The sequence below is a fragment of the Colletotrichum truncatum genome (assembly GCF_014235925.2).
Source record: "Colletotrichum truncatum strain CMES1059 chromosome Unknown Contig_0003, whole genome shotgun sequence".
Lineage (NCBI taxonomy): Eukaryota > Fungi > Ascomycota > Sordariomycetes > Glomerellales > Glomerellaceae > Colletotrichum > Colletotrichum truncatum.
The window spans coordinates 77,499-91,538 of NW_027222400.1; the positions used below are offsets into that span (position 1 = coordinate 77,499).

The 14,040-nt window shown below is 53.9% G+C and overlaps 6 protein-coding genes across 6 annotated transcripts; 2 read left to right on the forward strand and 4 right to left on the reverse strand.

Moving 5' to 3' along the window:
• Positions 1-3: 3 nt before the first annotated feature.
• Positions 4-1,338, reverse strand: CTRU02_204899 (acetylornithine deacetylase; the record flags this gene model as incomplete). The annotated part of the gene is made up of 2 exons (XM_036732276.1): positions 4-188; positions 258-1,338. The coding sequence occupies 2 exons, from the start codon at positions 1,336-1,338 to the stop codon at positions 4-6; spliced, it is 1,266 nt and encodes a 421-aa protein (XP_036576052.1).
• Positions 1,339-3,092: 1,754 nt separating this feature from the next.
• CTRU02_204900 (uncharacterized protein) lies at positions 3,093-6,104 on the forward strand (the record flags this gene model as incomplete). Its single annotated transcript, XM_036732275.1, has 5 exons — positions 3,093-3,140; positions 3,275-3,303; positions 3,373-3,490; positions 3,559-3,706; positions 3,769-6,104. 5 exons carry the CDS (start codon positions 3,093-3,095, stop codon positions 6,102-6,104), a joined length of 2,679 nt encoding a protein of 892 aa, XP_036576051.1.
• A 361-nt stretch (positions 6,105-6,465) lies between these two features.
• CTRU02_204901 (prenyltransferase and squalene oxidase) lies at positions 6,466-7,904 on the reverse strand (the record flags this gene model as incomplete). The annotated part of the gene is made up of 3 exons (XM_070204450.1): positions 6,466-6,735; positions 6,797-7,116; positions 7,199-7,904. 3 exons carry the CDS (start codon positions 7,902-7,904, stop codon positions 6,466-6,468), a joined length of 1,296 nt encoding a protein of 431 aa, XP_070061554.1.
• Positions 7,905-8,386: 482 nt separating this feature from the next.
• CTRU02_204902 (uncharacterized protein) lies at positions 8,387-9,118 on the forward strand (the record flags this gene model as incomplete). The annotated part of the gene is made up of 3 exons (XM_036732273.1): positions 8,387-8,524; positions 8,617-8,755; positions 8,817-9,118. The coding sequence occupies 3 exons, from the start codon at positions 8,387-8,389 to the stop codon at positions 9,116-9,118; spliced, it is 579 nt and encodes a 192-aa protein (XP_036576049.1).
• Positions 9,119-9,477: 359 nt separating this feature from the next.
• CTRU02_204903 (uncharacterized protein) lies at positions 9,478-12,838 on the reverse strand (the record flags this gene model as incomplete). The annotated part of the gene is made up of 8 exons (XM_036732272.1): positions 9,478-10,266; positions 10,318-10,436; positions 10,491-11,623; positions 11,676-12,031; positions 12,082-12,171; positions 12,225-12,305; positions 12,361-12,645; positions 12,704-12,838. The coding sequence occupies 8 exons, from the start codon at positions 12,836-12,838 to the stop codon at positions 9,478-9,480; spliced, it is 2,988 nt and encodes a 995-aa protein (XP_036576048.1).
• A 597-nt stretch (positions 12,839-13,435) lies between these two features.
• Positions 13,436-13,906, reverse strand: CTRU02_204904 (cytochrome c oxidase-assembly factor cox23; the record flags this gene model as incomplete). Its single annotated transcript, XM_036732271.1, has 4 exons — positions 13,436-13,483; positions 13,543-13,570; positions 13,656-13,763; positions 13,824-13,906. The coding sequence occupies 4 exons, from the start codon at positions 13,904-13,906 to the stop codon at positions 13,436-13,438; spliced, it is 267 nt and encodes an 88-aa protein (XP_036576047.1).
• Positions 13,907-14,040: the final 134 nt, after the last annotated feature.

Here is a 14,040-nt window from a genome sequence, read left to right on the forward strand (position 1 = left end):
AAACTACTTGAGAGCATGCAGAATCAACTTCTGGAAGCCCGTCACAGCCTCCTCGAGGTCTGCGACCGTAAGATTCTCGTTACGGCCATGAGCAACCAAAATTGTACCAGGTCCGTAGAGGTAGCGCGTGTACGAACCCTTCAAGTTGGGAATATCAGTGCCGTAGTTAGCAACCAGTGTTTCGAAGCCTAGCGTCGATCAGTTTTGTTTTATTTTCGGATGGCAACAGGGCGGGAAGGGGGAAGCTTGTTACTTACCATCAACATCACAGTTGGCCTCGACAACACCGTACCCATGAGTGCAAGTCAGCTCTAGATCCTCGGCGTCCGTCTCATCAAGAATCTTCTGGATTCTGGCCTTGACAATGTTGCCACCGTCTGCTTCAGGGCCGATAGCGACACGAACAGCAATACGAGCGACAGATGACTCAGGAATAACATTCTGAGCAACGCCACCAGTAATCTGGCCGACGTTCACAGTGGTGTTTCCCCACTTCTCATTGCTTCCGAGGTCTGTGGAAATGATTTTGGCCAGTGCCTTGATCATGATTTCGTTGGCTGACTTGCCCAGCCAAGGATAGCCAGAGTGGCCAGCAACACCCCTAGCCTTGATGTCGCAATAGAGACCGCCCTTGTGGCCACAAGCAAGTTTGTTCTCCGTAGGTTCTCCGAAAATAACCGACTCGAACTGCACGGGCGGGTCGACTTCATGCAGCGAGTCGGAGAAGAAGCGCATGCCATCACCGCGGTCCTCCTCTCCTACAACGAACACAAGTAGCACATCCTCCTCATTTACCTTGTCCTGAGCGAGCAGGTCTTCAAGCGCGATGATCTGAGCAGCTACGCTGGCTTTGGCGTCCACACTGCCTCGGCCGCTAATACGGGTGTCGGGGGTGATTTTCTCGTCTGAGATACTGTAAGGAATATGAGGCGGCACGACATCATAATGAGAGGTGACGACAATGCGAGGCTTAGGTTGACGTTGGTTCGTCTTCCAAGCCAGGACATTGAATCGTGGAGTTTCGTTGGTGTTGTTATCACGCGGAGGCAGAAACTGCAGATGAGAGACGTAACCTCGGCCGGTCAAATAATCAACGAGGAACTTGCCGGCCTCACTCTCATTGCCCGAAATGGAGGGAATCTCAATGAGAGAGCGGTGCAGCGAAATAAGATCGTTGCGCCAAGAAGGTGCAGAGGAGGTGGTGGAGGCGGAGGTGGCTGCGACAACCGGGCCATGAGGCGTCTGCGGGGAAGCATCGGCGCCGAGGGGTTGCTGAATGCGGGATGTCGCGGCCAGCCGCAGCAGGGCGGCAACGGCCAAGAATTGAGAAATGTGCATCTTCTTTGGCGGAGGGACGACTGCAGGTGTCGACGGTGGCCTTCAGCTGGCGAACAAAGTGGTTGTGCGCCTTCAATGGCTAGCGGAGTGTTGACACCAACAATAGCCCAAGTCCGACAAGTAGAGGTTGCAAACGGAGCGGTGTCGGATGGAGGGGGACGGAAACGAAGCGAGCGTTGTCTCCAATGTTTGGACCCGAACAGGGGACATGGAGCTACAGGTGGTCAATGAGGTCATTCCAATCCAAGCTCCCGCCATTGGCTCTAGCCACAGGCAGTACGTAGTGCTCTGTGCTCGGTACCCCGTGTGGCACATTCCTGTTCTAGGTACCTTCTCCCTACGTCGTAGCGTAGTGGGAGCATCAGCCACTAGCCACCCCCATACTCCCGCATGCTCATGTTCATAAGGTGACATGAGCTTCTCTTTCGTCGCCCAGTTTCAGTGCTTCCCTCCTTGCACATAGTGTAGTGTATCCCCTGGCGTGTCCACTTTTCTCGCCACTGATAAAGGTAGTGAGAGCTGCAGTGGGGGGAAACTGGATAGATTTTATCTAATGATCCAATTTCACAACCACTATATCCCTAATATTGAGTGTCTCTTTTGAGAAACATGCCGTTGCCTTACGCAAAAAATGGCATATCTCGATGCCCGATTTATAACATGTGAGACTGGATCATAAGAAACATTACTTTCATTTGTATCCAGTGTGGAGGAATTGTTGGAGCAGCATTTAATAACCTCAGGCTGGCTAGGCTAGCCATTGTGATGGACAACGCAACAGGGTATCGAGCTACCTTAGCTGATTAATGAGCTGGCTCCATGGCCCCAAACTTAAAAATCGCAGTGTAGACAGCAGAGCCCGGTCACCTGCGAGACGGCCCGAGGCTGCGCAGGGCCAGGTCGGTGCATTTGCAGTTTTGCAGGTAAGGTCAATGATGCGAGAATCACGGTTGGTATGCACAAGCACAAGAGGAAAAGAAGAAAAAAAAAAAGGTTAACATTTTAAATGTTCCAGGCGGCTTCAGTGGGCTCATCTGCCCGCCCTTTCCCCAGATAGACCTGCTGATCTCTGGTACTGGAATTCTGATGGGTCCATCACCATCCACTAAAATCCCACAGACACCGTCGCGAACGGCCCACTCTGCGTTTCTGGCTGTCGTTTCGTCTGCAGGCGGGAAGTGGCGGTTCACCCTACTGTACCTTTTCCCTTTTCCTCTCTCTTTTCTTGCCTTGCATCCTTGCTCCTATGCTACTAGTACTGCGCTCCTACGCTGCCACGCTACTTCCATAGTGAGTGGCCAAGCAGCCAAGGTACATACCGTCGCACCTGGTCCTTGCTTCGCCTTGCCTCGCCTTACTTGACTGACAGACCTGGCTGGGTCTGTTCGTGGATGCAGCACAAGCACAGCACTAAACCTTCCCCCCCAAAGCCACCCACTACATCCTACGACCAAAGACCCTGAACCAGACTCGACGACGACAAGCTTCAATTGCAAACTCTCAACCCCTGCGATCGCCTCCAACAACACCCAGCCCGTCTCTTATCCTCCTACGTTCTGCTTCGCCAGAGTCCTAGATGCACCTGATGCTCGTTGTGCGCCGCTCTTGGCTCCAGAGACGCCGCTCCTGAACCTCCTCACGCACCCCGGACCCGATCCCGACCCCGAGTTGTCGCGTGTCTTGCTTGAGCCCGCCTCCGAAGCCGAGCTTCGCTTCGGTCGGCCTCGACGTGCTGGTCACCGCCTTGTGAAGGGATGCAGGCGAATCGAGGGAATGCCGAGGCCCTGGGTCGAAAGGCCAAGGTGCGTTGTCTCCTTTCAATCTTGTTGCATCGCGACCATCGAGCAAGCCCCATTACTGGCCCCTGGCTAGGACTGGCAAATCGCTCGCAGTCCTTCTTAACACTCACGATGACTTCTTGTTAACACTGCGGCAGCTTGCTCGATCATATCAAGAGCTCCTCGAGTAAGTCTCGACTCTCGCCCTCTGTTACCGCCCTCACGGCCATGACTGACTTTACTCCCTTCACCCCAGCGAATTCTCGAGCAAGGATCTCGGCTCCGTCGGCAACTACACCCTCGGTCGTTTGATAGGAAAAGGCTCATTTGGCAAGGTCTACTTGGCCACCCACAAGCTCACCAATGGCTCCAAGGTAAGCCACTTCGAGTGGTCGATGATATGGCAAATTCCTGGCGGCTCGGCTGACGTTGGGACGTACAGGTCGTTCTCAAGTCTGCGAACAAAGGCGACTCGAACCTCGCTCGAGAAATCCACCACCATCGACAGTTCGTCCACCCTCACATTGCCAGATTATACGAGGTCATAGTCACGGAAAATTTGGTCTGGTTAGTTCTGGAATACTGTGCTGGTAAGCCTGCGTGTTGCGCAATTGTCACGGCCGGTACGGTAATGCTAATAGCAACACTGCAGGTGATGAATTGTACAACTACCTGCTAGAACACGGCCCTCTTCCCGTCCACAAAGTCCAGAAAATCTTTGCCCAGCTCGTTGGCGCTGTCGCCTACGTACATCAGCAATCATGCGTCCACCGCGATCTGAAGCTAGAGAACATTCTGTTTGACAAGCATGAAAATGTTAAGCTTGTTGATTTTGGTTTCACGAGAGAGTACGAGGGCAAGTCGAACCACCTACAGACCTTTTGTGGTACTATATGCTACTCGGCACCCGAGATGCTCAAGGGCGAGAAATACGCAGGAGAGAAGGTCGATGTTTGGAGCTTGGGCGTCATCCTCTACGCTTTGTTGTGCGGAGAACTCCCTTTTGACGATGACGACGACAACGTTACACGGACGCGAATTCTGAGCGAAGAACCGAAATACCCCGACCACTTGCCCTTGGCTGCCATACCGTTGATCAAGTCTCTCCTCTCCAAACGGCCCTTGCTCAGGCCTTCGCTTCCGGAAATTCTGTCGCACCCGTTCCTCGCCGAGCATGCCCCAACGCAGCACGCGATTCTTAAGCTGCAACGACCACCACCATTTGCGACGTCGTTGGAGAAGGAGACCTTGCAGCGCATGCGAAGCGCGGGCGTCGACATTGACTCTGTAATCGAGAGTGTTCTCTCCCAACGGTGCGACGCTTTGGCTGGCTGGTGGACCTTACTCCTTGAGAAGGAGGCGCGGAAAGTGCGCAGAAGAGAGAGGAAACGTCGCGAGCGAGAGGCCGAGAACAGGAGTCTGCGGCGTCTGTCTGCCGCATCAAGCAGGCTGGAGCGAGTTGCGCCAGTGCTCCAAGAGGTCGATGAGGATGGTGGACTGACAAACCGATTCATCAGACTCGAGGACGCACCGATAACACCAAAAGCAAGAGGTCGTTCGGAAAGAAGAAGCGCACACTGTTCTGATTTTGGAGATCTGCCCGGTCTCCCAGAACATAGCAAAGAGAATGGGAGCCCAAATATGGAGGAACCCCCACCCCCGATTGATAAGGATTCGATCCGGTCTGCTAGTACGTCCAGAAATCGGCGCCCAGTACCGCCCCCTAAGGAAGGGTTCATTCGAAGCGCGAGATCTCGGGGTTCGACCCTTCACCTGGTGACAACTTCGGAAGCCTTGGCTGCTAACGGGACGCCAGAGCGACCCCCTGAACAGCAACAAAAAGTCCGAAAGAAGCCTTCGCAGGCTCTTATCGCCCATTGGAAGAACTGGACGCACTGGTTCTTCGAGAACACTCGCCGGGGAAGGAATGCGAACAAGAGAGGAAGCCACTCGACACCGAACCTCGTCGATAAGAACGGCAGCACAGGGGGTGGCAGCAAGCATTCAAAAGACACTAGTCCGCGACCGCAGACGAGTAGACACCCGACAACCGACGGTACGGTAACCCAAGCGAAAGCCGGGCTTCCCCGTGGAGTTACGTCTAATGGCCGTGTAAACAAGCCACTTCCTGGTCACGGGGGCTCTGGCGGCTTCGGCACCAGTCCAGCATCGACTGGAACATCGACACCCGGGCACATGCCCTCCCGGATAACTACGAATTACAAACGACAGTCACTGTCCCCATCTCCTATGACACCCCGATCTACTATGCGACGCTCTTCAGCAGGACTGCGGGGCCGCAAGTCTACTTCTTCATCGGTATCTTCTATTCGTTCAATGCCTCACCATCACCATTCCCACTCCAAGGCTTCTTCAACAAGCTCCAATGGGTCTGTGTCCACATCAATGTCTAAAAACACGCTACAACGGGGCCATTCACCTCATCATTCTTCTGTCAAGGTTCTACCTGCCACCCCGACATCCTCGGCATTTCCGTCCAACATTCGTCTTGTGCGTGGCCCTGGCCCTCCGGCTCCTCTCGCTTTGTTCAACGAGGGCATGCCATCCAGACCAGGAGCAGCGCAAACACCAGGCTCACCAAATCCTTTCGCACAGGGCGGGGGAATCTTGTTCGCCAGGCGCAAGCGGAACATCTTTAAAGGCCCCATGCTGGCCTTTGGTGGGAATAATGCGGGCAGCGCCACGAGGAGCACTAGCTCCAGCCATTCACGCAGCGCCAGCGCATCGGGGATGGGACGCCGATCTGGTGAAGTCACTATCCAAGAGGAGGAGGAAGACGACGAGGCAGAGGAAGAGGTCGAAGAGGTGGACGCCTTCAGCCCCGTCGTTGGGGGGCCTGGAGAGCGCATTGAAGAACAAATCTACGAGGACGGCGAGGCGCCGGTCAAGAAGACCAAGTCTGCCGACAAAAAGACCGATGGCCCTCCTGTTACACCAAAGGCAACCTCCCCGCCAGTCCCAACGTGAGCGAAGAATCGATTACACAATAACCTTCTCAATCGCACTATTCTTCTTATTTCTTTTTTTTCTTTTTTTTTTTTGAAAAAAAAATACCAGTTTGGAATGTTGTTTGTTGCGACTCCTGCTATACAGGCTCGAATGGAACGAGCCGAGACAAAAGCTCTCTTATTGTTATATTCTGTATATTTCCCCTTTCGGCGCCATGTACCATACTTAGAGGATACCTTGTACTAAACAGAGGGTGCTGATACTTTTGCGATGGAAAATAAAAATGTTCAAGTCGACGCCGCATGTCTCTTCAGTGTTGTCCGGTCACTTGTGTCGCGATGAAAGCTTCTCAAGCCCAAAAGATTTTAATTGAGTTAAGCTACTCCTTTATTGTTCTGGCAGACGCCTCCAAGGCCTTTCTTGCAATCTCAATCTTGCTGATGGTTTCTTGGGTCACACAGAGAGAGGAATCGAATGGTTTCAGAGCAGAGTCGCCCATGGTCGCTAGCGCAGCGAGGCCGAGATATGCGTGGTAAATATCAGGCGGGCCACCGGGGTACTTGGAAAATCCGCCAATGAGGTGCTGCGTTTTGCTCATGAGAAAACGACGCGAGGGCTCCTCGTCAATGAGGTCGACTTGGCCCAACATCTGCGCTTGCCATCAGCCACGGTTCCCCGATTTCACGCAAAAAAAGTCATTGCTGGCTCACCTGCAACGTCCCTCCCACCCACCAGCAGTAGCACGTATCCGCAACCTTGTTACATCTCCCATTGAAGCCAACAAGGCGGGAGTTGTCGTCCAGTGAGAGCTGGTCTAGCGTCTCTGGCAAGGCAAAGTTGGCCGTGTCGGGGTCATCCGAGTCCTCGTCCGGCTCGAGGTACTGGAACTGGCGATAGGCCAGGAATTTTACAAGTAGCGGCACGTTGACGAGGCCTTTCTCGATAGTCGCGCTGCGATGCGGGGTCGTTCCCTGCTCGTTCGGTCGGTCGAGAAGATAGAGCGCGCTTACGGCGCAGTAAGCGTAACCAGCTGCAAGATCCGAGTCAGCTAGCTTTCTTGCCATACACATGGAGTTTGGAAGGGGCAATTATAGTGAGAGGAAGCGGCATACCATGGGACTCGTGCTGTGAGCTCCCTGCGAGTCCACCGTCGTACGTCTGGCCGCGGCGGATATGTCCAATCAACGCCTCGACGTCAATGTCCTCCACCCAGTCCTCATCTCCTTCTTTCATATCTCCCCTCAGAGTCCACCGTATCATGGCAGCAAGGTAGCAAAGCCGCATGTCTGTACCGCCCTGGATCTGCCCATCGTCCAGCACGAGCTCCCCGAAGCTGCCATCAGACCGCTGTAAACGCTTCAACCACCGCAGCGTCTTGACCCTGTCGACTCCCACAAACGCAGTCTTGGCTCCTTCGGGACCGTCGGCGACTATAGCCAAGACCAAGAGTGAAAAATACGTCGCTGCAACATTGGCAGAGCTCGAATGGCGCGCTTTCGGGGCATTCTTCTCAAAATCCCACCCAGCGTACAGCTCCGTCGGCAGGGCGTGGTTCGGTGAGCCGCAGAAGCCGCCGTCGGGGTGTTGGAGCCCTAGGACGAACCTGCGCGCATTGGCTCTGTCGGCGGCGGTGAGGAGGTGTTCTGCGGGGGAATCGGAGGGCGAGAGGATATCGAGGGCGGCAAGGATGAAGAAGGTCAGAGCCATGCGCGTGCTGTCATGGCTCGTGTACTGGTGCGGGAGGAAAGTCTTGTGGCAGCGCTGCCAGTACTTGATGTGGCGCCCCTTCTCGAGCGGAATTTTAGAATCGGCTGCCATGGCTAACAGCTCAATTTGGTCAGGTCGAACAGAGTAGACTCAAGACTGGTGATGTTGGGTAACAGGGAAAATCACTACACCCAAGTCCTCATCACCTTAGGACAGAGCATGCCGAGACCAGGTGTAGGACCCCACCCCCACTCAACGGTAGGGACTTAGCACAGTACTATGTACATGCTCCCTCAGCTAAGCTAAGCTCCAACCGCGCTAGCAAGGAAGCGGGGCACCACTGAAAGGTCGCTGAAGCCTCGCCTTGTGTCAACAAAACAGGCGAATGAGAAGCTGCGCTTCGATAAGACTTGAAGCTGCAGGATTAGCTCACACGCTACCTCTGATAAGACATGTGACGGATCTTCGGGTTGTACAGTTTGACCAAATATTCATTTCTGTCCAACGCAACCCCCCGTCTGGCTACGTTCGAAACTCCGTCTTCTCCTCACAACCGCAGGACAACTCTGGTGTCCATAGTACGCACGCACAAGATGGCGCTTATTTCAGCAAAGACGATCATCACCTCGCTCTCTCTCTTCCATGTCACCCTCGCCTTCTTCTTTCTCACAGACCCGGTCACCATCGCCGACCAGACTTTGGTCTACGTGCTAGGCGAGGCCATGGGCATGGTAAGTCTCGGAGTTGCGCCCCGCTGCCCGCTGCCGTGATAGCGATATTTCATGCCGTTTTTTTGGTATGCTAACCGGTGTAACTCATCCAGCCACACGCACGAAGCTTCGAAAACAAATCCCCTGCCCTTGCCTTCCTCGCTGCCGTCCTCGGCATGATGGGCATCAGTGACCTCGTGACCCTCAGCATGCCCCAGGATATCTGGGTTGACCACCACTGGGGAACGCAGGGTACGTCCGATAGAATTCTGAGAAACCTCGTGAAGAACCTCCTTTCTAACTAAGGCAATAGCACCTGCTCGCCTCTTCATTTGCCTCGTCTTCGTCATCTACACATTCGCCTTCGGCCCTTCCTCCCCCATCTACGGCGGCTCTCGCGGCGGCCGCTTCTCCCACCCTTCGGCTCACACTCACAACCCCAACTACACGCCCTCCACCTGGGGAGGCGATGGCCTCAAGAACCGCGTCTTTCTCACCTTTGCCTTCCTCGAGATGCTGACTTGGTTTTGGGTCTGGATCACTCTGCGCGAGGAGCAGGAGGAGATTGCGCGACAACGTGTCAAGAAGCGGGGTGCCCAGTCGCATGAGTACTAGATGAGATATCAAGACACTTTGCCCGGCGTGGCACCAGTGAATGACAAGGTTGTCGGTGTAAAATGCTGGGAGGAAGCTCGGGGACACGAGGGCCGTCAGTGCATCTGTGGGGGGATTATCAAAATGGCACCATGGGAGGGATATACCCGGCGAGCGTATCATTATGAGGAAAGAGACGGGGTAGCATGATAATTCTTCTTCTTCTTTCTTTCTTTTTTGAACTCCTTGCTTTCCAGTGACACCCCAGCACGCTTCATCTACAAAGAAGAGGCCGATGCGTCTCTGCGTTTTTTGCGTCCAAAGGGTGAGTACAAAAATATCCTCGCCAGGCTGCCTCCAGCTTGGTTGTTGCAAGGTTTTCATTCCCAGCGTACCATGTCCCATCCCTTCACGTTGGTCCGCCAGCTGTCGGTGACCTTCTGCGTCCATACGCCGACGTGTGATCCGGCCACGTCGCGAATCTGCTGTGCCAACTTGTCTTCTCCTGCCTCCGCCTCGAACGTCCACTTGTTCAACCGAATGTTCAGGGTGTCACTCTCCTTCTTGAGCAACGACACGTGGGACTTGCCCTCCGCCAAGGCTGTGGCCGCAGCGGTTTCCAAAGACTTCACCTGCGCCATTACGTCCTTGGGGATGTTGCTCTGTCCAGAGCGGTCTCGTTCCTTGAGGCGTTCGCTGAACGCAGTAATGTAGTTTGTAGCCAGCTTCACCGCTACAGCGGCGTCGCGGAGAACCCAGATGCCATGCAGCGAGCCGAGCATCGACAACGTCTTGGTTTCTGCGGCCCCGGGGGGCGTCGACAGGGAGAGGGCGCGAAGGACGTCGAGGCCGGATTTGGCGGCCGACACTATGCTGGAAAAGAGCTCCGGGGGCGGCGGGCTTTGGCCGGCGGCCATGGCAAGCGGGATCAGGGCTGTAAGCAGGGAGATGATTTCGTAGTATATCTCTTCCTGCTGGGTAAGGTTGTTTCCTCGGGCGTGGAGGAACCTACTCATGGAGGTGTGCAGGTGCTGGAGAGATTCCAGAATAAACGTCTGTTCGGCTGCCGCCGTTTGCGCGACGTTGGCAACCTTGTAGGAGGGCGGCGCCTTGTATGACAGGGTTTCGAAAAACCTCTCGGCGCCGAGTGACAGATGCGAGCGTATGTTCTGATTTCAATTGTCAGCATTTGCTTTGGGGCGGTCAAAGGATTCACATACCGATGGGTCGGGACCCAGACGCAAGACGTCGTAGATGGGCCGGCTTGTCGCCGCGTCGAGGTTTGGTACAGATCCATAGTCGATGTTTGCGTTCAGCACTGTTTCGTCGACAATCTCCTCTGAAAGTTGACGTTAGTAGATGAAAAGCATTTGAAATCTAGGGCTTCTCTTACCAACAGCGGGCTCATCGAACACGGAGTCGCCCCGGATGCCGAGCGCACGAGCAGCTCTTGCTTCCTCCACGTGGCCCATCACGAGCGTGGAGCTCTTCCGCAAGCGCTCAATGTACTTGGGCATCTCGAGAATGGAAGTGTAACTCTCGGAATCGAATGCATCAGCTAGTCGCCTGGGCATTCTCAGCTTGAGAGAGGCTTGATAGTGGGCCTTCAGGCCCTGCAGCAGACCTCTCTCTGGTCTGTTGGGCGGCAAGACCAGTGTGGGAGCGATCGTTGATAATCGGTCAAAGAAGAATGGGCCGAGAGCATCGATAATCGTCCGCTTCACATCAACCGTATCCCACAGCTCCTTGGCACGGGATGCGCATCCGAGCACAAGGTAGATGCGCACCACGACCAGTGTTAGTCTAACGTGCTTTGGGGTTCTTGTGAGTTGGTCTTCGATAATGAGGGCTGCCTGGAGGAGGCGATCTCGCCGGCCATTCTTCGAAAGCGAAGTAGTGTTATCGATGCTGCGCTCGTGCCAGCCACTCAGCCTGACGAGGCATGTTGCTGCGAGGACGGCGAGTTCGGGTATGCAGTCGAGTGAAGAGCTAATGTCGGAAGAGTTGATGAGGGTGGAGTACAAAGCAAGGGACGATTCCAGGATGTTGTGCAAGCAGGCAGTGCAGGTAGATGACTTGTTGACAGCGGCGCAGACTATACACTTCCAGTTGTTAGGTTTTGTGGGCTCCTCGTTCGGCACGCGAACAATCGTCTTTGTTGATGAGAGGCCGAGGTATTGCAACTTGAAAGCCAGTGTCTTTACAGACGCAGACTTGGAAACATCATCGATTTCTTTGGCCAGTGTGATGAGGTGCTCATAGGCAAGCTCTTTGATCTCATGCGGTGGGAGGCGTTCTACAAAACCTTTAACGTCGTCGAAGCAAGCAGGGGAGGCGCATTCAATGTCGATATAGCGGCAGATCTCCTGGAATTGGTTCGATTTTCCCTCGGAGGCTTGCCTTTCCAGCGAAGCAAACTGAAAAGCGGCTTCAACTCTGGCCAGGCGGATGTTGCGCTTGAAGATGGACAGGATTCCCTCTTGAGAAAGGAAGCGGTCGATAAGCGACGAGACCTCAGCAGGGACTCTGCGAGTGATATTGTTAGCGACCGTTTCAACAAGAAGGATTTTCGACGTACTCTTGATCAGATTCTGCTATCCGGCCAGCAGCATTGAGGAACTTCTTCCATGCAATCCAATCGCATGCGAGAATACTCAGCTGGCCCTTGTCGTCCGTTACCGAGAAACACTCCTTGCAGAGGTCGTAGACCACCTTCCACTGACCCTTCCGCTCAAAAACCTCAATAGTAAGTAAAAACAAGTCCTTGCGGCCAGCCTTAAGCTGGTATACAGGGTTTAACGTAGGGCCCTTGAGGGCAGCCTCCCACTCTGCATCGGAAGCATGGGCCTCCAAAATTCGGTAGAAGAGCAGGATCTCTTCCTCGGTCTTGATCGCTCGGTCAGGAACGTCACCGTTCTTCTCAGCACCGCTGTGCTGTGTAAAATGTCAGTAAAACACTTTTGAGTATTGGCAGGGGTCATTACCTGTTCGGTGAATTGCGCTGCACGTTGCATTTGCTTCAATGCTAACATGCCGTAAAGCTGCTTCTTCCCGGCAGGACATTGGTCGCTAGTCTGGGTTATGATCAGCGGTGCCTCCAGTTCACCAAGAGCTGATGGAAACTCACTGCAAGCAAGTGTGTAATAGCAATGTTCCAGAACAGAAAGCTCCGTTCCTGGGGAAAGGACTTATCAAGAACAGCAGCGATCTGTTTGCACACGTTAGGGGGGTCTACCGAGCTCTCAGAAACCGATGCCGCTCACCTGTTGTGCGCTAACCAAGTCCCAGTGCAGCAAGCAGGACTCAAGACACCTTGTGCCCCCGTTCTTGTCTTTTGGGTTCGCCTTGACATAACGCAACTTCAGGGGTCCGAACGTCTCAGAAAACTCCTGATCGTCAAGGAAACCCTCCGACGCCCATTCCAACAGCTCAAGGGAGTCGGCATCTCTCACGGCGGATGCATCCTTGACAAGCTTCTGCACGGCTATCAGAGGTGATGCCTTGTCCAAGGGAGATTCCAGATGGCTCTCGGCCACGATTTTCACGACCTGCATGTATGATTAGCTGTGATTTCGGCCAAGTGAGCGGTGAGGGTGAGTGAGAAACCTCATAATAGGGATCATTAAAGGTCCGAAATCTCTTTTCGGCGAGGCGAATAACATTGGCCCACTGTCCGTCGTTGAAGGCAGACTGCAGCTGCAGATCGACGCCGCTCTTTAGCTGAGGCCGATTCCAGGACATCGTGATGCTTCTGATCGGATGGCGGGGCAGAATTGGCGTTGGAGGGGCACTATGCACTGAGGTACACGGAAGCTAAGGTGTGCGCAGAGACAGGATGCGATTGGGTCTTCGGATAAATGTTGTCCCATGTATCCCGACAGAACCCGATCATGCCCGGGGTACGGAGCAGGAATCGTCAAAGGACGGACTCGGCAGGCATGCCGCTCCGGCTCCGGGTATTGATGATGACGCCGGAGATTCACTATACTGCCCTAAGAGCATTCTCAAACCTTCTGCATTCCCCCCTCATGTCTGCCACTAAGCTGCTCAATAGTCTCAGAGAACCCCAAGTCGATGTAAACCACGCTCCTACGCCCATTGTCCGTCGCTTCCGCAACGAATTACATCTTTTTGGGGGTTCTTGAGTAAGTAGAATTCTTTTCCGGCATGACCATATTACTCGTACAACATGATTTCTCCGTTCCATGCATGCAAATATGTTACAAAATGTACAACATCCTTCGTTCCTTCTCGAATCCCTCGACTAGAGTTTTTCTCGGCTATAGAGGACATTCCTGTCGTCGTAATGCTTGCAGGTCGTATTATTGAGGATTTGAATCACCACCAGGCGCCATTCTTCTTACGTTCCTCCCTCTTTTTCTCGAACTTGAATTGTGTCAGTATCGTTCTGGGTAAGACGGCGAAGGTGGTTGGATGGCACAAACCCATGCTTTCTTGCAATCCCTATAGGCTCTGGGACATGGTCAGTACTCTGCAGTGCTCAATGCCAAACTTGGGGAAACGCCAATATCGACTTGGGGTAAGGGATTAGTCATACTGGAAATAGTCGCTGCACATGGTTCTATCTCCTCCGTTGCGGTGCAGACACTTGATGCTCCTCTGGGCAAATTCCTGACAAGGGTCATAATATTCGCTCCTGTCCTTTCTATTCCACATCGGTAAGCCGACTGATATGATCTTGCAGGGGATGTCGCAGCCGGCTTACGAATCGAACTTGCGACTGCTCTCCTTGAAGGACTCGTCCACCTTCTCGACAACGGCTTTCGGGGGCTCTTCTGAGGACGACATGGTGTGTTTTCGGGGTATTATAGACGGCAGTTGAGTTTCTGAGGACGATGAGAGAGGGAAAAATGGAATTAATTGAGTCAATTGAACGATGGCGGGGTGGCAGTTGTCGCTACACAGGAGCTATTGCGGCTTCA